We start from the raw sequence: 21707 nt of genomic DNA, 5'->3' as shown, positions 1-21707 counted from the left end.
CTATATTACTATCACATTTCTTTTCATTTTACCATATCACTTTTCATCCCTACAAACAAATTTGCTTTGTCTGAATGCATAACACTTAATCCTTAAATGTTACAAGTTGTTTCTTAAATACATTTAGTTAAATCAAACTGAGTCCTATTCCTATACATATATTTGTACTTAGATACAACTTTTTAAATAAACTCAGGTCTATAAAAATATAAACCTTTACATTGCAAAAAAAAATCTAGTTTTACTTAAGTTAAAACCAATTAGTACACTAGAATTGAATTGTTATTAAATTGCTCAAATAAGGTCAATTACCAGAAAGGTCATTTTCCATGTGAAGAACACACAAAGGCTTTGATGCTGAATTAACATTATTCCACTTATCCTTGCTTATCATGCAGTCATCTTTGTAAGTACAAGCAAACTGAGATCTAATTAAGGTTTGCTTCATCTGGTAACAGGAAGAAAGAAGAAAATATGCAATTTATCCTTTATTTTTATTTAGTTTTTCATCTAGACAGAAATTGTAGTCACTGAGGTATCAAAAATTTCCCTTAAATATTTCATTATCTGTGGGAACTTTTAATCCTTGATGTTTCATAGTTTGCAAACTCATTCATTGCTACAACCAGCATTTTTGTTCTTTTCAGTAATACCAGCTTTGTGTATGTTTTTGATAATTTTTGTAAAAGCTTAGGAAAATCAATTATAAACTCTTCAAAGGCCTTTGTTACACATTCCTATGTCTGAATGGTTTAGAAAGTGGTTTTATTATGTTTAATAATGATACACATGATATATGTAATCCTAGAAAAATACAAGTTTTCAATCTTAAAGAATTACAGAGTACAACTCTTTTAGGAAAAAATAGCACATGGAATTCAAGAAATTAGAGAAATTAAGGAAGGGAGAAATACTAGGATGAAAAAGAAAAATAAGAGAAGGTGAAAGAAACAAAGATAGGAAACTAACAAAGAAAGTGAAAGATAAAACAAAGTGGTGAATCAAAGGCATTATTTCTTAATTAAAAACATGAATATTTAGAAAATTAAGAAATAGGATTTGATTATATCATTCTAAGAAGATGTGACCAAGTGATTTAATAGTTGAGTATTCAAAGTATACTCTTGTAATTATCTTCAAACATGACAAATAGGAGAAAATTAGAAAGCTAAATTTAATTCTTAAGCACGATGCCAAGAAAGTATTTTTGGAAATGTATTCTGCAAACATAAAACCAGTGGCTGTTTTAGGGAGAGAACTTAATTTCAGAACAAAAGTAATCTACACAGATAATGCAAATTTCAACAATTGCAGCTGCTGTGTAATGCCATTTGGTTATAATAGGGAGATTTCTCCAAATAATTAGAAATCATCTCAAATCTTTTTCAGAAACAGACAAAGCTTATTTCAAATACATGATTAAATAAAGAGGACTTCAACAATTCAAAAATTAATACTTCAAAGTATAACTACATTATGCTGAATAATACTCACAGAGTATGTATTGATACAGTTCACAAAGTCTAAAACAGCATGACTTTATATTATATATTCAGTAATTATACACTATGCTATATATTCAGAACGATAACTACATTAACCCACTCAGACGTTTGCAAAGATAACAGCAGTGAAATCCACTAGCTATATTTTAGAAGAAATCAGAATAGTCTCCAGTCCAGCTGCTCCATAAAAGCAAGTTTTCTCAGGATGACAAATTTTATATCTTCCTGAGTAATGGTGTCTATGAGAGCCTGTAACTCCCAGAGGACTAAAAATTATAATTAATTTGCTTGAAGATGTAGACAATTAGAATTTATATTCCATTTAAGCACAAATATACACAAAATTGAAAAAAATGTGAAAATGTAAAAGATGAAAAACTATGTTTTTAGAAGTGAAATACAGGAGGCTCCTGATAATGAATGGAGCTACAGCCCAATATCTTCATGAATCCACATGAATGCACCTACTATTATATAGTTTCTACCATGAGATGCCCTAAAATATAACTGAAGGTTTTAACTAGGCCTTTTTGGGCTTTATTAATTCCATAAGTAGAGAATTAAAACAATTAATAAAGCTATTAAAATAAGTTTTAATAAAATAAACTTTATATTATATTACATCATATCATCACTGTAGTAAATTAGCCAAAAACATTTATTTCCATCTACAAAACCAATACTAACTGCTGACATCTTTTTATATGTTTCTTTCATTGCGCCAGAGTTACCACTTATAGAAAATTATAAACTTATTGCTTGCAGAGAGTTATAAAGAGTATGGTAAGGCCATGAAAGTAAATGGATGCTAAGTGGCTGGCAAGGATCACTCCCATAATATCCAGATAGTGATGGCACCTACAGGTGGCTTGGGGGACTAGAGCCTCCACCACAAAACTTTCATCAGTACCACTCATAAAGCACTCTAAATAAAAATACAATAATTATATTATTTAATACAGACAACTGATGTTTTCTCAATCTCATGCTGCATGTGAATAAAAATTTCTTTAGAAAGCTGGCATTTTTATTAATTTTAAACATACATCTGAGTAAAAAGCTTTCTTTGCTATGTAAATACAGTCGCAAAATAAGTTCAATAAGCCCTCCTGACAGCTAGATTTCTTCTCCTTAGGCCCCCCATAGAGGAATTCTCTAGTCCTTAGGGACAGTAGGGCAGTTTCAGAAAACTAGAGTTAGAAGGCAATGGGTTCTTAAAATACGGATTATGGGTTGAGACGTGAAAGAAAATCAGTTAACCACTATATTTACCATGAAAAATAGTATTTATAAACATATCAAAACACAAGAGAGAACCACAATGGTTCTATGGCAATCTTGGAATACTTATATCCAAAAGTAATAACTGATAGTAGTTATATTGAGGGTGTTTTTTTTCTTTTTTGTAAAAGATTATATGTGTGTTTTTCCCTGCCCTGTACAAAGATCTTTTTTATCAATGACCACTTATTAAGTTCCAACTATGTGACAGGCACACAGTATACTAAAGAGATTACTAGGATGGCTTCCATAATCACAAAGACATTCTACTTATAAAATTTGCTGTTGACACACAGCTGGAAGAAATAATAAATAAATTGGATAATAGAATCAAGATTGAAAAGATCTCAGAAGGCTAGAACCATAAGTAGAAAATAATAAGATGAAAATGAATGAGGATAAACAAAGTCCTGTATTTAAGTTCAAAATATCAATTACAGATGTACAGGATGAGGAGAACCTAACTTAAAAACAACATATGAAATAAAGACCTAGAGATTTTAACTGATCATGAACTTGACTGGAGCCAACAATGTGATGTCCAACTAAGAAACCCGCACAAAGAAACAAGATGATGTGATGGAAAAGGCATCAGATTTGCGGTCAAAAGACCTGGCGTCTAATACTGGCCCTATCACTTACTAAGTAGATGATCTTGGGTAAACCTCTAAACCTCTCACTTATCCACATATAAATGGGAATATTTACCTCATAGAGTTGTAAGGATTAAATGAAGTTAAAAATATGAAACAGCTATGTAACTCTAAAGATATATGTAGATACTATACAGTTATTAATGTAGTAACATATAAAGAAAGTACTCCTATAGAGTAAGAAATCTGTTGAATTAGGTTTCTCAGGAACTGGCCAACCCTAAAATGATTCTAGGAATGCAGCTCAAAAAATGAACTTACAATCAGCTTCTTCATTTTTGTTATTAAAACAATACAAGCTACATTGACTTGTATTTATAACTTAAAAGAGATTGCTTTTCCTTTGTTCATAAAAGTTGAATTTTTCTGCACAAGATTAGTGGCTACATAGAATTGAGATTACTTCCTGTTGCAAATCTTCCAAATCTCTCTGTGTATTTGATTTGGAATCACAAATAAGCAAAACAATTCCCTTTTGAAAGTGCTTTTGAAGTACTTAACAACTAAGAATAATGTCCAGATTCATACATGGCTGTTAAAATCATTTTATGTTCAAGTCACATGAGAGAAAAAGATTCAAAGTTTTCCTTTGTAGAGTGATTTCCCCCCTTTGGAAAGATTTCTATCCACAGTAAAATTGCAATGAACTTCAAACTTGCCAAGAATTGGAAAAGTCCTTTTGCCACAAGCTCTTTTTAAATTGAAAATTATTAGTAGGTTCCCAGTTTGAGGAAAATAGTACTTCACATAGGAAAGCCTGACTCCAGTTAAATTAAGACAAATGAGTCAAAATACTGAAAAGTCACAGAAACTCTCAGTTAGCTGTATTAATAAGAAAATGAAATTTCTAAGCTCCCATTATAGCGGGGGCTATAAATTTTATCAACAAGTTTGGAAAAAGAAATTACTCAACATACCTATTAAATATATAACTAAAAATAAATATTTAAAATTCACCTTTTCATTCTTACATTATCACATTTTCAAAAGAACAGAGATTTGCTATTCTTAATGGCATATGAATTTGTAAGTATATCAAATGATGACTATTATAATTACTATGCCTTCATTTACACTTTGGAAACAGCATAAACTTTGAAGTCTTACACCTGAATACAACCACTGCTCTGTTACTTACTAGGATATGGTCTGGAAAATAATGCCTTCTAGATTTCAACAAGGATTAATTGGAATGAGGGATATAAAATACCTAGTATAACACTTGACACTTAGAAGGTACGCAATAAATCCCAACCTCGTTACTTCAGCCAAAACAAGTTCAAATTTTAGTTCAGACTAATACAAACATCCCATTTTCATTCTAATGAAAAATGCTGCTCATTCCCTTAAAGCCTTTGCTTAATGTCACCTTCTCAAAGAGATCTGTACTGATCATTCCCTTTAAAACCAAAACACACACAAAGGAACACACTCTCCTTACCCCCCTCCCCAGCTTTAATTCCCGCCATAGCACTGATAACCTTCTAATATACCATATAATTCACTTGTTTGTTTTGTTTATTATCTGCCTCTCCCAACTAAAAGGTAAGCTCCATGAACAAAACCTTAGTTTGCCAACTGATGGCCTGCTCTGGCCCTCTTCATCACACGGGGTGAGGAGTAAGTCCACAGGGACTTGGATATGCCCACTAGGAGACTCCTCCTTTTAGATCCTGTTCCAAGAACCTGGCACCCCAGAATTCCCTGCTTAAACTGCCTAGGCACTGGGCCAGCACTGGCCTCTTCCTCTAGGAAGGGCTGATTGTTTATGACAAGGGTGATAGGGAGTGGGATGTATACATTTCTGGGTGGAGTGTGTCTAACAGTACGGAACAGAACCAGGGTTAAAAGGATTGCGGGGTAGACCAGGGGTTTCCATTTATGTTATTGCACCCTAGTCCCACAAATATTGGGGGACAACTTGCCCATCAGGGCAGGGGTTTTTTTTTATACTTTTTTTTTTTTTTTTTTTTGCGGTACGTGGGCCTCTCACTGTTGTGGCCTCTCCCGTTGCGGAGCACAGGCTCTGGACGCGCAGGCTCAGCGGCCATGGCTCACGGGCCCAGCTGCTCCGCGGCATGTGGGATATTCCCGGACCGGGGCACGAACCCGTGTCCCCTGCATCGGCAGGCGGACTCTCAACCACTGTGCCACCAGGGAAGCCCAGGGCAGGGGTTTTTGTCTGTTTTGTTTGCTGATGTATTTACAGTACCTAGGACAGAGCCCAGTATCCAGTAGGCATTTAATACATGTTTGTTGAGTGCATTAATTAAGTAAAATTATAACACACTCTAACAGGTGTATGCAAGCAGAAGGTATGAGGGAACAGAAGCCAAGAGTAAGCAAAAGCTTGGAGGTAGAAAAAGATGTACGGAGAGTAAAGAAACCACAGCACACAGAAATGAGAGAAGTAGACTGGTAAAGAACAGTTAAAGCACCCTAAGGGCAAAAGCTCTGATATATCAATAGAAAAACATGTACAGAGTAAACTCCACTCTGTTCAACAGAGTAAGAAAACCATTTGGTACAGAAACAAGAAAGAGGTATACACACAAAGTTACATCACATTTAAGTACAGAGAACCATGCAGCTGAAGTCCTTAAGCCCCATTATATCCACCATTACTTTCAAGTTCTTAAATATTCCACCTTTCTTAGGTTCTCATGCACATATCCTTACAATAAGCCCCACAAAAAGTAACTGTTCCTTAAAACCACAAAAGCCACACCTTCCTTAACCTTGCCCCACATTATTTATTCACTTATTTTGTTCACTATGGAATGCACAGCCTCTTTATACTAGGTAAGACAATCTAATACTTTTTCATCAGGTTGTTTGCTCCACCTGAAATGCTCTCTTCCATCCTCTCTCCCTATTTAAATCCTATTTATTCTAATCTCTCATGGTCAGAGCACCATTTCCTCTACGTATTATGGGTTTTCAGTTATTGCATTTGTGTGTATCTTTAATCCACTAGAAATGCAACTGTTTAATATGCTGGCCATGTGTAGCTAATTAATTAAATTTAAATAGAATTAAAAATCGAGTTCCTCAGTTGCAGTACCACATTTCAAGTGCTCAATAGTCACACGTGGCTAGCACCTACAGTACTGGACAGCACAAATTACAGAACATTTCCACAGAAGTTCTACTGGAGAACACTGCTCTGGAAAGAAGCTTTACAATCTATGTCCTGTGTGTGTGTGTGGCACATACATGAAAGGCAGATGGATTTTCAAAGGACTCAGGGACATTTTTTAGTTTGCTGGGTCCATAATATTGGAACCCATATGCAACTGTACATTATTAAAGGAAACCACACATCTGTTCCTCACATCTTCTAACTACTACTTGATGTGAAAGGACCAATTAAGCTTTGGAAAATATTACAATCATTATATCTTCAAATACTATTTCAATCCTATTTTCTCCTCTCGTTCTGAGGATCAAGTTAGGCATATGTTAGACATTTTCTGTGTCCTACCCTTCTATTCTGCTTTTTTATTCTTTATCCTCTCTTTGCTTTAGTTTGGACTTTTTTCTAATGACCTATCTTCATGTCCACTATGCTACCTAATGCTATGTCTGGTCTACTATTAAATTCACCTAGGGACTTCCCTGACAGTCCAGTGGTTAAGACTTCGCCTTTGAATGCACGGAGTGCACGTTCAACTCCTGGTTGGGAAGCTAAGATCCCACATGCCTCGGGGCCAAAAAAAAAAAAAAAAAAAAAACCATAATAAAGAAGCAATATTGTAACAAATTCAATAAAGACTTTAAAAATGGTCCACATAAAAAAATCTTTAAAATATATAAATAAATTCACCTAATGAATTATTAATGTTAGATAATGTTTTTACAGTTCTGGAATGTCTATTTGGTTCTGATTTAAAATTTTTGATTCTTGGGAGTTCCCGGTGGTCTAGTGGTTAGGACTTGGCACTTTAACTGCCATGGCCCAGGTTCAATCCCTGGTCAGGGAACTGAGATCCCACAAGCTGTGCAGCTTGCCAATAAATAAATAAATAAATAAATAATAAAAAAATTGATTCTCTGTTGGAATTTCCCAATTTTTCATCCATTTTGCCCTTTTCCTTTAATTACCTTTAAATGTTAAAAAAAATTTAATTCCTTGTCAGCTGATTCCAGTAGCTGGGTCATTTGTGAGTCTGCCTCTATTGTTAGTTTTTTCTCTTGATTAAAGGACAAGTCTTCCTGTCTCATGTCCAGTATATAAAGGAACTATAGAGGCTCCAGATGAAACCTTCTATCAAGAAGTGTTTCCCTTGTCTCTGTTAGGCAGACACAGAGAGGGGCTGATAACCGCAATGCTGGCAGGGACTGACCTCAGTCAAAGCTGGGTTGCAGCTGTCATAACTCATATTTGACTTCTGGTTCTTAACCTCTTCTTCGGGAATGTCCCTCCCAAGCTTTCAACTGAGAGCCTTGTGGATCTCTATCACCTCTGACCTGAAAGTCTGGGGGATTCAGTCTGTCTTTCAAAGGTTTTTACATTGTGTTCTTTGGTCTCCCAACTCACTTCATTTCCAAGCGTGGCAAGTATCTTGAGAAGGCAACAGCCATGCATTTGAGCCAGGTCACACTCCTCAAGAGAAGCCTTGTCTTCTGAGCTACTGCAAGACCACAGGTGATTTTAGTATACTGGATTGAGGCTCCTTAACCTCCCACTCAGCTCCAAAATTCAGCATAGGTGCCGTAGGTAAAAATAACTGTGCATTCAGGGCCCCAAAGTTTCCAAATTGTTGCCAGCACCTCAAGACACCAAAATATTTGTTAGTTCCTCTTTCCATCAGTGAGTTCCTTTACATGGGCCAACATCAATCCTTGGCTCATACCCAAAATTGGAAAAATAATCCCAGGGAAGAAAACTCTGATAACAGACTGTTCACCTCAGAAGAACTTTATCCTCTCCAGATTTTTAGTTTATTTAAACTGTTTTGCTTACATAGCTTTCTTATGTCTTTTAAATATATTTTCCCCAACTTATCTGCCTTTTATTTTGTTATTGTAGCAGAAATGGTATTTTGCCATGATCTACTACATCCTAGTTAGAAACAGAAGCCTCCAAGCCTGTGAGTGATTTCTTGATTGTTTCCTCCTTATTTGACAGCATTTTACTTGCTCCTCAGTTACATTTTGAAGGCTGTATATTTTCTGTTATCCCTCATTTTTCTGTAGCTTGAAGAATGGTGGAGGCAAAAGTAACGTTCAGTTGAGGAGATAGGCAATCTGAAAAAATTTCTGGGTTGGTTCCTCACTTTCTTCTAAGAATTTATTATGTATTATATGTACCATAAAAAGTCCCTCTACTTAGAGGCTGTATTTCGTTCAAATGGAAGGGGATCATTTGGATAATTTCCACAATTCAGTATGCAGCACTAGAGCCTTCACTGTGTCAATGTGTAAATCCCAGAGTTCATTTTCCACATTACTATGCAGTTGCTACTTCTACTATTTCTCTAAAAAGAAAAAGAAAAAGAACACACAGTTGGCTTCTCAGTTTTGGAAATATTTTAGTGATAATTCTCAGGACTTTGTCAACTCACTAGCACACTATGTGGAGACTGGGGCTAGATTAAGTTGCTAAATCATGTTGTGCCTTTTCCCTCTGAAATCTTCTTTCCTTCCTTGGCCATCGTTTCTGAAGTTTATTGTACCCAATTAAATTATTTTCTGTTGTTTGCTCTTGGTGAATATTTTTGCTAGTTATTGCTATTTTGTACTCATTTTAAGTATTAGGGGAAGGAAATTCTAATTGAACTCAATACACCATTTTATTTGGATATACTCAGTTTTGGAATACCCTAAAGGTTAAACATGGATGTCTAATTTTCCAACACCATGAGCCTTGTACTGCCTGGTTGCTTATAATAGGTACCAGAGTTAGAGCCAGTCTATTTTTTCCAACTACCTATGTCCTAATTTTCACTGTCCCAACTATGCCAACTTTTAAAGATCTAGCATTTTTCTGATCCACTGACTTAAATTATTAAGTTAGTTAACGGTGATGATTATTTGGACATACATATAATACAGAGGAAGACACTAGACTCAGAATAAGGAAAAAGATATGTATATACAACTTTTCAGTTGTGTCTAAAAAGCAAAATACGGCTAAATCAAGCTGGAAGGAAGAAAACTAATTAATTTACAGGGACCTAAGAAGGTAAGTGTCTCCTTGAAAGATCTTATAATAAAAAGGTATGAAGGTACTTGTATAAATCACTTGGAAACGGGTAAGAATGGGAATAAGCCATTCTCTAAAGGTTCCTAGCAAACCCATGAAGGTTCAGGAAGAACCTTCTAATTTCCTTCCCAGGGGAATTTATTTGACCATCATAGACAATTTTCCAAATAAGCTACAGTAGAAAATAAAACTTGAGCATTTCAAATGAGTTAATGAACACTTTCCAAAGTGGTTTCATAGGATTTGGGGATCAGGACTGCCTATTTCTATTTATGAACAAGGAAATGAAAATCCAAGAAAAGTTCATTTGCCCCAGATAATAATGACATGGATATTTCACAATCAAGTATGATCTACAACATCAAAATTTTAAGTTTTCTAACAGTATCTACCTTTGTCTTTCCAAGACAGTTTTTCAAGTGTAGATCATATATCCTTTCCATGATAAAAAAGAGAATTAAATGCCAAAAGAGAAAAAGTAACAGGATAATAAGATAAGAAGCTGTTAAACTACTTTTCCATAGTTACTTAGTAGCAAATATTAGCAGCATTTTTTGTTATTCCAGCAAGTACTCGATCTGGCCATGGTTCAGCTGTATACCTGGTTAAACCAATTATTTTCACACTTTGCTTCCATAAAGAGTACTGTACTATAAAATATAACCATAAACACTAATTCCTTCCTTTCTCTATTGCCATTTAGTTTCAGAGCTATGTGGAGTAAGCCAGCTCCACTATTAAGTAACGGAAGCAATGTAATTATAGTCTCATTAGTATTTATCCATGGCTTTGCATAATGGCACAAAATATTTCCTGGTAGTTATGATATCTTGGATAAGGTGCTTTCTCAAGGATTTTGATCTCCTCATCTATAAATGAGACTGGATCAGATACTGTCTCTTCTACCTCCCCAAACTTTACAAATGTGTTCATAAATTTTACGGTAATTAGTTGACTCTTACCAATTTCTAAAAACACCTTCTCATTATTCAGACAGATCTTTTCATATTGATTTACTTAGTTTAACAAAATATCCCAATGATCTTTATTTTTATTTTTTTTTACTTTTTACCTGAATTTATTACATATAGAAGATTGCATAGGAAGATAACTTTTATTGTTAATCTATTAGGTTCCAGACAATTTTCTAAGTAGTTTACAGATATCTACTTCACTGTTTAATGGTATTACTTGAATTTTTTTTTAACATCTTTATTGGAGTATAATTGCTTTACAATGTTGTGTTAGTTTCTGCTGTATAACAAAGTGAATCAGCTATATGTATACATATATCCCCATATCCCCTCCCTCTTGCATCTCCCAATGATTTTTAAATGAAAATATTAAAGTTTGTCAGTAGCCATAGCAGGGAAAAATTAAAGAATTTGTTACATTTCTGTTTCTAATCAAGTCCAAAGGATAGATTTTTCTTCAAAAATCTTACACCTCAACTACAAGTACTTAGGTTAATATAACAAAGAATTGACAAGTTTTTTCACAGAAAAATCATATAAAAATCAATGATGTAGTCCACAGATATTAACTACTAACAGCTACTAATAACCAATAGGAAGATAAGACTTATTAATGTAAATAAACTAAATGGATTTGGGGTATGTAGAAGAAACAGATAACTAAAGGCTTTGCTAATTGGGACTAACTTTCCAAATGGGAATATAAAGAACAAATTAGAGTTCTCAAAGTTATATCAAAAGATGAATAATTATTTGATAATTTAAGGATAATTGTAAATTTTACATGAAAATTTTGTTGAACAAATGAATGAATTCCCAACCACAGAACAGTGTCTGGCACATAGCAGATACCCAATAAATGTATGCTGAATAAATCAATGAGTTAAAAACAAGCTTCTTTTTTGAAAAATAAGACCAAGAAAAATTTAAGTGCCTAAAAACATGTTACTGACTACTTATAGGCACAAATGTTTCAAATGAGAACTGGGATACTCAATTCAAACCAAGTGAAAATATAAAGAATAGCTCTAATCAATGAACAATGTGAAATGTCCTCCTTGTCTCAATCCAAAATCAATTATATTCTGCCATTATGTCTTCAGATGGGAACAAAACTGCAGTTATATGGACTCTCAAGATTCAGTTTAAGATATTAGAAATGTAAATGAGAAAACCATGTCCTCTTTATTTTCCCCCTCATTCACTGAACACGTATTTATTGAACACTTACCATAGCAGGTGCTTATTCCTTTCCTTCTTTTAGGTCCAGGGTATTGAATAAACCAGAGACAGATTAGCCAAGATTGTATTAAAAGGAAAGTTTCTGTATGTCAATTGTCATAACTTATTTTCCATTTAATTCCTATTGTTCCATGTATAATGTATGTTTATAATACCCAGCTCAGCTGTATATATTTATTCTTCTAAAAGTAAACCGATTTTTATCATTTTCATGACAGTACATTAAATTGTACCTTAATTGTTTTCTCTTGCACTGACATACGGATACGTTCCCTTAGGGGTTTCATCGATGAATTATTCACTTGTGTGGGAGATCTAGTCCAAAAAAAGCAAAAATTTATAAACCAAAGTAGCTTTTAAACTAGTTTACACCTCTCCGCTACCCAAAAGCTGTTAGGGAATAAAAGTTTATTCTGAACAACTGAAGCTAGTTGTTTACAATACTATTTAAAAGTGTCCATATTCCTATTCTGAGAGTTCTAAATACTAATAATTTGCTTAATTAATTAATTCAGTCACTAAATATTTGAGCTTCTACTATATGTAAGGCACTGTATAAGATGTTGTGAAGAATAGAAAGTTCATTCATTCACTGGCTCTGAATTCAGGCACCTTGATCTAAGTAAGGGAAATAAGATATCCACATAACTAAAATTCAAAATAAAAAAGGACAGATGCCATGGCAAGGAAATTCAAAAGAGAAAAGCATAGTTTAGAAATAGGAGGGTCAGAGAAGACACGATAGAGAAGGAGACACTGGCAATTTGAAGCCAGACAAACATGGATTCCTCAGTAAATTCCTTTTTAGCTTAATAGAGCCAGAGTCATAACCCCTTTGCGTCAAAAGACCATTACAGGGCTTCCCTGGTGGCGCAGTGGTTGAGAGTCTGCCTGCTGATGCAGGGGATACGGGTTCGTGCCCTGGTCCGGGAAGATCCCACATGCCACGGAGCGGCTGGGCCCGTGAGCCATGGCCGCTGAGCCTGCGCGTCCAGAGCCTGTGCTCCACAACAGGAGAGGCCACAACAGTGAGAGGCCCACGTACCGCAAAAAAAAAAAAAACATTACATAAGAATAAAGGGGGCTTCCCTGGTGGTGCAGTGGTTAAGAATCCGCCTGTCAATGCAGGGGACATGGGTTCGAGCCCTGGTCCAGGAAGATCCCACATGCCGGGGAACAGCTAAGCCCATGCGCCACAACTACTGAGCCTGCACTCTAGAGCCTGCGAGCCACAACTACTGAAGCACGTGTGCCTAGAGCCCATGATCTGAAACAAGAGAAGCCACCGCAGTGAGAAGTCCATGCACCACAACAAAGAGTAGCCCCCGCTCACCACAACTAGAGAAAGCCCATGCGCAGCAACGAAGACCCAATGCAGCCAAAAATAAATAAATTAAATAAATAAATTTATTTTTTAAAAAAAGAATAAAGGATAGTCTATTCTAAGAAAGACTAGTTTATAACCCTACACTGACTTACATTCATATACATTGTCCTTAATTTTATCATTTCAATGCAGACCATTAAAAATATACTTTACCATGGACTGGTACTTGTCTGCACAATGACAATTGAAAATGCTAAGGTAACTATAAACGTGTTTGGCCACATGATTGAGTATAGAAAAATACCTCTTTAAAATGTATGTGGGGATTAATTTTATTTAGAAAATCCTATAAACACAAAATAACTTTCTCTAAGAAAATGACAGAATTCAATCTAAGAGAAAATCTAAATCATTTGTATTTCTACCTAAAAGCAAACTTTGTTAAACAGAAGTAAGTTGACAGGAGGAAAAAACAAAGGTTCATTTTCTTTATACTCTTTTCTGGGATTCCAACACAGGGTATAAGTAAATCATTGACAAAATAAATTTTCATTGCAAAGGATTAGAAGACAACACTGAATGATAGAGCATTATAAAGTTTCTCTTTAAAGAGAAAAGACAGTGAAGCACAGGAGAGAGAGAGAGAAGGTAAAGCAATCATAGATAGATATGAACAATTTTAGACTAAAATCAGATTTCTAGAAAGTAGCTCAAGCAGAAAATAGAAAAGATCAAACAGCACAATTTTGTAAAAATCCTCCACAATGTAATAATACAATTTTAAACCATTATTCTAAAATTTTAAATGTTTCTATAAATGAATGTTCATTAATTAAAAAATCACCAATTCAGTGTTTGACCGAATTGTTGTTAACTGGTGAGTATCAATGTCTTGCACAGAATACCAACAATAATTTAGTATTTTTTTCATAATGCGGTGAAGAACAAGTAAATGTCAATTCCAGTGTAGTCCGGTGTATACCAACTCTCCTATTCTCAGGCAAAATAGCACAATCTTTGGAGCAGAGACCTCAGGTTCTGGAGAAAGACACCTTTGCTGCTTGCTAACTTAGACAAATTGCTTACTATCTCTCTCAAGTCTCTAATTCTTCACTTATAAATTGGGGATACTACTAAAAGAGATTGCTGTGAGGGCTGATATAAGTGAAAGCATTTAGCAAAGTTTTTGACACAAGTATCTATGCAAATATTTCCAAAACAAAAAATAAGAAAAAAACAAAAACAAAAAACACCATACTCTCACAAAATACTACTTTTATATATAACTCCCTCACATTCAAATGTTCAATCTCCCTTTAACTAACTTGTTTTTTCTCTTCATACTTTTCTATAGTTCCCAAGTTTCCTAACCATAGCATGTATTTCTTTTATAACAAATGAGGTGTTTTTTTCAAAAATTTCCTTTATAGACTTAAGTTAATATTCACATACATATAACTTCCACATTACTTACCTAAAAAGTGTAAGAATAGAAGTTCCATTATGATGAATTGTGTTTTCATCGTCATATAAAAGCTCTGCTTTGTTTTTGGTAGGAGCACTGGCTGCTTCTTCATCCAAAAGAACTAGTAAAGTTTTCACAGTATCTCTGCCACAGTATGCAGTGCCACGGTTTATGGCATGAGATTTTGGCTAGAACAAGAAACAATTTCAAATAAATATAATAATCACCCCAGCTGGGTCAATCAGCCACTCTTTCCCATTTCATGTACTATTGTCCTCCTTCCTCTTCTGTTAAGCTATAAAAAAATCAGCCATGAGAAGTGGCTCTAAGGCATGTGAATATTTATCCCTCAAGCCATAATAAAATCAATCTTATGAACTTCCAGAAGCACAAAAAATATAGAAAATCGTATCATCAAAGGAAGACATTAGATTTTGGTCAAAATAACATTAGTCTAAATCAGAAAGTTTAGCTACAATCTATGTGATCTCAGCCTCGTGACTTAACCTCTTTGTATACTGATCTTTTTTCTCTCTCATACCAGAAGTGAGATTCTGGTGATCTGAATACCAACCCCACAGATGGCTGTAAAGATCTACTCAAATGCAAAAATAAAACAACTAGTTGACCTTCATTCATTCAGTAATCACCCATAAGCACATACTAAGTCCCAAGAATTGTATCTGAAGCTAAGGCTACAAAGGTAAGAACTAGTGTCTCAAGGAACCCGTAGCCTCTTATATAAAATAAATAATTAACCAATAATGGCATTACAGAGTGCTAAGTGCTATTTCCTTTTTTAAAATATATATATATATATATATTTATTTATTTATTTTTGGCTGCATTGGGTGTTTGTTGCTGTGTGCGGGTTTTCTCTAGTTGCAGCTAGTGGGGGCTACTCTTCGTTGGAGTGCGCGGGCTTCTCTTGTTGTGGAGCACTGGCTCTAGGCATGCCAGCTTCAGTAGTTGTGCCACACAGGCTTAGCTGCTCCACGGCATGTGGGATCTTTGCGGACCAGGGATCGAACTCGTGTCCCCTGCACTGGCAGGCGGATTCTTAACCACTGCACCACCAGGGAAGTCCCCTAAATGCTATTTCGAAGAGAATGTATAAATTGTGCAGTGGGAGCACACCAAAAGGTCATGATCAATTTACCCTGGGATCAAGGATGGCTTCATAGAGGAGACACAAAAGGGTAAGAGAGAACATGGTATTTTCAGAGACTACATGGCATGAAACAGCTGAAGAACAGGGTAACAGAGAGGGAGTCATGTGAGATGAGCCTGGGAAAGCACTGTATATCAGACAAAGAAGTTATAAGTCAATCTGTTACAAGGTTAAAATCTCTTCCTTTATTAAGCAAGGAAATAAAATGATACTATTTACATTTTAGAAAAATGACAGCAATGATGGAAATGTGTAAAATATTTATACTCCAGGGTAAGACTGTTATTAAATCTGGAGACAGGACCACAAATTACGAGACTGTAGTAGTCCAGCTCAGAAATGAAGAAGGTAGTAGCAGTGAACTAAAATAGTAGCTGTGGAGATAAAGAAAAAGCAGATTAAAAGGGGAGAGCTGGAAAAGCTTAGTAACTAGATAGAAGAATAGGGAAAATATATGATAAGATAATATTACACAGACACATGTAAGAACAAACTCTGATGGCATTTCTGGCCGGGTTCATACCAACTAACCAGTTGTATGTGCTGTATACCTCCGGGAAAGTTGCTTAACCTCACTGTGCTTCAGTTAAATCATTGGTAAAATAGGGATGATGATAGTGCCTAACCCATAGGGTTGTTGGACATTGTGCTTAAATATCAGAGTCGCCCTTTTGAGGACATCTGTTATAGTTGTACCTCTTTCCTCAGGTTTCATCAACATGGTCTTGGCCTCCTTTCTCTACTTGGCTGACTCAGGCTACCAAGTGAACTGTAATGTATAGCTACACCAGATTTTTAACAAATTGCCTATCACAATCTGGTGCTTGACATATATTTTTCATTAGTACCAGAGAAGTCCATACTGTTTAATACTAACTTCATTGAGAATTACTGATTCGTATTTTTCAAAGATGTCTAATTTGGTTGAAAACATAAAATTAAGAACCAGGTTGTCTGCATCTTTATTTCTTGTGACAGGAAATGGGAGAGATTGGGTGCTCTTAATTATCTGAGCTGTGACAGTTCCTGATTTATACTTATAATAAAACCTGGTTGTCATTTGAGCCAAGCTGTCATAGGAAGTGTTAACACACATGAAATATGTGGGGAAATAACTCAGAATCTCCCTCATGTCCCACCTTCAAGTTAAACTAAAAACACGATTATAGAAAATAGCTAAAAATAGTGCCCGAGGGCTGTGGAAAAATAAGTGAATCATAAAAATTAAGCAAAAGTCTTTCTTCATACACGGGCTATCAAAATTATACCTAATAAAGAGGGAATTTTGTTACCTGAACAATTAAACTGCAACAAATGAATTACTATAACGCGTATTCCAAAATTCTGTTCTAGAACTAAAAACATGGTAGTCAATTTCTCCTATAAAACTATAGTTTTAATACTTTATAACGTCTGACTATCTATGTAAGAAAAACAAGAGAGGTAAATTTTCTGGAATATATAATTAAACAATTACTAAGTATAGGAAAAATTCCTAATGTCTGCAGTAATCTGGCAATGGAGTAGTAAATAAGAGATCATGGAAATAGAAAAATTCTAAAAAAGAAAAATAAACTGCTGAGTAGAAACTATTTCTGCTGTTGTTCTATGGAGTGCCTAGTACTGGGGTCATAACCAGAGACACCAGACTCTTATACCTGATTAACTGGGAAATAATTGTATTATAAAAATAATTATTGAAAAATATGACAAAACACCTTAATATCCATCAAGAACTATAAATTTCTAGTGCTACAAGGGATACTGAAGATTATCCAATGTGCTTCTTTAACAGAGACAATTTGGCCCATAGAGGTTATGATTTACCCAAGTCGAACATAATCCTGCATAATCTATTGAGAAACATATTTTCAACATCTTATAACAGAGGAAACACATTCTTCTGACTTAAGTAGCAATTGTAAACCATTTCTACAGCAAGTAGAAGATATAATGTTTTGTACAGAAGGATAATGAAAAATAAAAACCTCATTACCCGTGCAGGACTGATGTCAGTGGTACTAAGAGCTAAATCTCCTTGTTGAGAATTGATAATACTTTTAATCCTCAAATCCAAATCTTGAGCAACTTCCTCTATTGCTTTATAAAAAGGATCCCTGCTGTTCTGGCCTTTAATCAGCTGCATCTTTATCACTGAGAGTATCTGACCCCCTGCAATACTGAAAATAGAAATAAGATCACTTTTATAATAGTATTAGAAATGTCAATATGCTTATAAGCTTGAAAATATAATTCTTAGAGTTAATCAACACTTTTCAAAGAATATGGCTTTAATCTTAGAAATCAAACAGTAACACATTTAAGAAAAGGATAAGAACCATTAGAAACAAAATTTTAAACTTTTTCTAAAAGCAAGTTATTTCAGTAAGGTAAGTTACTTCTTCCTTGATTTGAAAGCTAGGGAAAATAATTTAGTTATATATGCTATATGATAAAAGATTCAGAGGCAGTTATATACATGCAATATACTTAAAATACATACTTTTAGGTACAACTAAGATAACACAAACTACCTCTCATTGAAAATCCTACATAACTTAATCTTTTTTTATTAACATCTTTATTGGAGTATAATTGCTTTACAATGGTGTGTTAGTTTCCGCTTTATAACAAAGTGAATCAGCTATACATATACATATATCCCCTTATCTCTTCCCTCTTGCGTCTCCTACCCTCCCTATCCCACCCTTCTAGGTGGTCACAAAGCACCGAGCTGATCTCCCTGCGCTATACGGCTGCTTCCCACTAGCTGTCTATTTTACATTTGGTAGTGTATATATGTCCATGCCACTCTCTCACTTCGTTCCAGCTTACCCTTCTCCCTTCCCCTGTCCTCAAGTCCATTCCCTAATAGGTCTGCGTCTTTATTCCCATCCTGCCCCTAGGTTCTTCACACTTTTTTTTTTTTTTAGATTCCATATATATGTGTTAGCATACGGTATTTGTTTTGCTCTTTCTGACTTACTTCACTCTGTATGACAGACTCTAGGTCCATCCACCACACTACAAATAACTCAATTTTGTTTCTTTTTATGACTGAGTAATATTCCATTGTATATATGTGCCACATCTTCTTTATCCATTCATCTGTCGATGGACACTTAGGTTGCTTCCATGTTCTGGCTATTGTAAATAGAGCTGCAGTGAACATTGTGGTACATGACTCTTTTTGAATTATGGTTTTCTCAGGGTATATGCCCAGTAGTGGGATTGCTGGGTCATATGGTAGTTCTATTTTTAGTTTTTTAAGGAACCTGCATACTGTTCTCCATAGTGGCTGTATCAATTTACATTCCCACCAACAGTGCAAGAGGGTTCCCTTTTCTACACACCCTCTCCAGAATTTATTGTTTGTAGATTTTTTGATGATGGCCATTCTGACTGGTGTGAGGTGATATCTCATTGTAGTTTTGATTTGCATTTCTCTAATGAGTAGTGATGTGGAGCATCCTTTCATGTGTTTGTTGGCAGTCTGTATATCTTCTTTGGAGAAATGTCTATTTAGGTCTTCTGCCCATTTTTGGATTGCATTGTTTGTTTTTTTGATATTGAGCTGCATGAGCTGCTTGTAAATTTTAGAGATTAATTCTTTGTCAGTTGCTCCTGCAAATATTTTCTCCCATTCTGAGGGTTGTCTTTTCATCTTGTTTATGGTTTCCTTTGCTGTGCAAAAGCTTTTAAGCTTCATTAGGTCCCATTTGTTTATTTTTGTTTTTATTTCTATTTCTCTAGGAGGTGGGTCAAAAAGGATCTTTCTGTGATTTATGTCATACAGTGTTCTGCCTATGTTTTTCTCTAAGAGTTTTATAGTGTCTGGCCTTACATTTAGGTCTTGAATCCTTTTTTAGTTTATTTTTGTGTATGGTGTTAGGGAGTTTTCTAATTTCATTCTTTTACATGTAGCTGTCCAGTTTTCCCAGCACCACTTATTGAAGAGACTGTCTTAGCAATGAATTTGGTAAAGTAGCAGTATACAAAATTAATGCACAGAAATCTCTAGCATTCCTGTATATTAATGATAAGGTTACATAACTTAATCTTTAAACCAATTCAATAAGTATTATTACCCATAAATTACAGATGAAAAAATTGAGTCTCAAAAAGGTTTAATAGCTTGTCCAAGAACAGTGTTTGTTCTCGGCTAGGAAGAAGGTGGTAAGGAAGGAGATTGACCTTAAATACATGATATTGCACTCTAACATGAGAAGGGTTATTATATGGAAGAGGAAATTAAACTAGTTAATACTAATCTAAAGGAAACCAGAGACTGGACCAATTATGGCCAACAGACAAGTAATTTTGAAAACATGAAATCAACTGTTTCTTTATACTGAGCCTGAACTCAATGAATTTGGGTTGCAGTTCCTGCTCTAGAAGGCTGACCTAAAACCAATGTGAGAAGGAGGAAGGATTTTGGTCCATTACAAGGAAGACATTAAAGGTGTCCAACAATAAAAGAGGGCTCTTTTTTGAAGTTAAGAGATCTCCATCCCTAGAGGTATCCCTGGAAAGGCTGCACAGTGTCTAATGAGAGGGTGGTGTGGTCTGGCTATGGAGTCAGACAACCTAAGCACACATCACAACTCCCTCACTTTCTACCTTGAATATGCTATTTAACCTCTCTGTGGCTTTTATAGTAGCATAAAGGAAATTATGAATAGTTCTCATCCTCACTGCCTTATTGCCAGGCTTTATGTTTTAGAACTTCATTCTTAGTTCATTTTATGCTGAAAGGGTAGTAGCCCTACAGGTTGGGTATGTCCCAACAGTCACCTCACCTTGGGCAGTCCCTGGGCTTTGTCCTCTGCTCCCTCAGACTTTAGTGACTATAAGAACAGACCCTCCAGATCATCAAATTCAGCAAGTTCTTTCAAAATAAAAGCTAGCTTCCCTTCTTGACTTCCCTCTCTGGCTTTCTTCCTTCCCCCAGTTTTTGGCCTATTTTCATTACATTCACCTACTCATCAATGCATTTAAGTACTTTATAAATATGTTGTCCAGCAGTATTAATTATTGTCAATGGAAGGGTCAATCAGGGGACCTAGCCTGCTATACATCTGTAATCAGAAGTCTGAATGGACTCTTAAGAATTATTTTATGTAAACAGGCACACTTTTCCAACTGGCTTTTTCTTAATTTTCAATTAAAAACACAGAAAATAATTGGATGAAATGTAGCCAAAATGAAAACACAGTTAACACTATGTGCTTTTTCTGGGAAGTAATCTCTAATGGAAGAGTTTTGGAAAAGATTCAGAAGGATAATCAAATATGAAAGAGTGTCACAGTATGAGTTATAAGAACAAAAAAGAAAAAAAAAGCTTTTAGTACTATTAAAGGTAAAAGTCACCTTTGCCCTCTTTTCCCATTCCTTCTACAATAACAAATATTCTAAATTTTAAAGATGATATAATCCCCTGAATGAACTGTATTTAGGAAAAATGCATAAGATTTGTATTTCAGTTGCTTGCCAAGCTCAGCATTTTGACCCTTAGCAAAATACCGCAAACACCAGTGCTTTGACTAGTCTATTACTATACGTTCACTACAAGAGCCAACATTAGCTCTTCAAATATCTGCTCACCAACATAACATAATTCAAATTCTTGCCTCTAGAGCCTAGAAACTCCTGAACTTTTAACCCAAATGATGCCAGGACATTTGTCATAGGCACTGGGGATACAAAATGAATAAAAGATTTCTTTTTAAGAGGTCACGATTGATCAGTTGATACAATGAGATACCAAAGGTATAGAGGGGATTTAAGTGGGGAGGTAAGAGAAGAAGGTCTTCAGGAAAGCATCCCAGAAGATATGACTACTCTGGATAAACATTAATAGAAGAATTTAGGTGCGAAAGAG

General features: G+C 35.1%; 1 protein-coding gene across 3 annotated transcripts in view; it reads right to left on the bottom strand.

The window, feature by feature from the left end:
• The window catches only part of PARPBP (PARP1 binding protein), a 72355-nt gene that overhangs the window by 1330 nt on the left and 49318 nt on the right, over positions 1-21707 (bottom strand). For all 3 annotated transcript variants that reach the window (XM_082634626.1, XM_082634624.1, XM_082634625.1), the window contains 4 exons: positions 17823-18006; positions 14665-14843; positions 12097-12178; positions 313-448 (listed from right to left, as the gene is read on the bottom strand). In XM_082634626.1, coding sequence (XP_082490752.1) covers positions 313-448; positions 12097-12178; positions 14665-14843; positions 17823-18006 — 581 coding nt within the window. The remainder of the gene's footprint in view (positions 1-312; positions 449-12096; positions 12179-14664; positions 14844-17822; positions 18007-21707) is intronic.

This window comes from Mesoplodon mirus, assembly GCF_964341445.2.
Source record: "Mesoplodon mirus genome assembly, chromosome: 11".
Taxonomy (NCBI): Eukaryota; Metazoa; Chordata; class Mammalia; order Artiodactyla; family Ziphiidae; genus Mesoplodon; species Mesoplodon mirus.
This window is presented reverse-complemented; position numbering and strand designations above follow the sequence as displayed.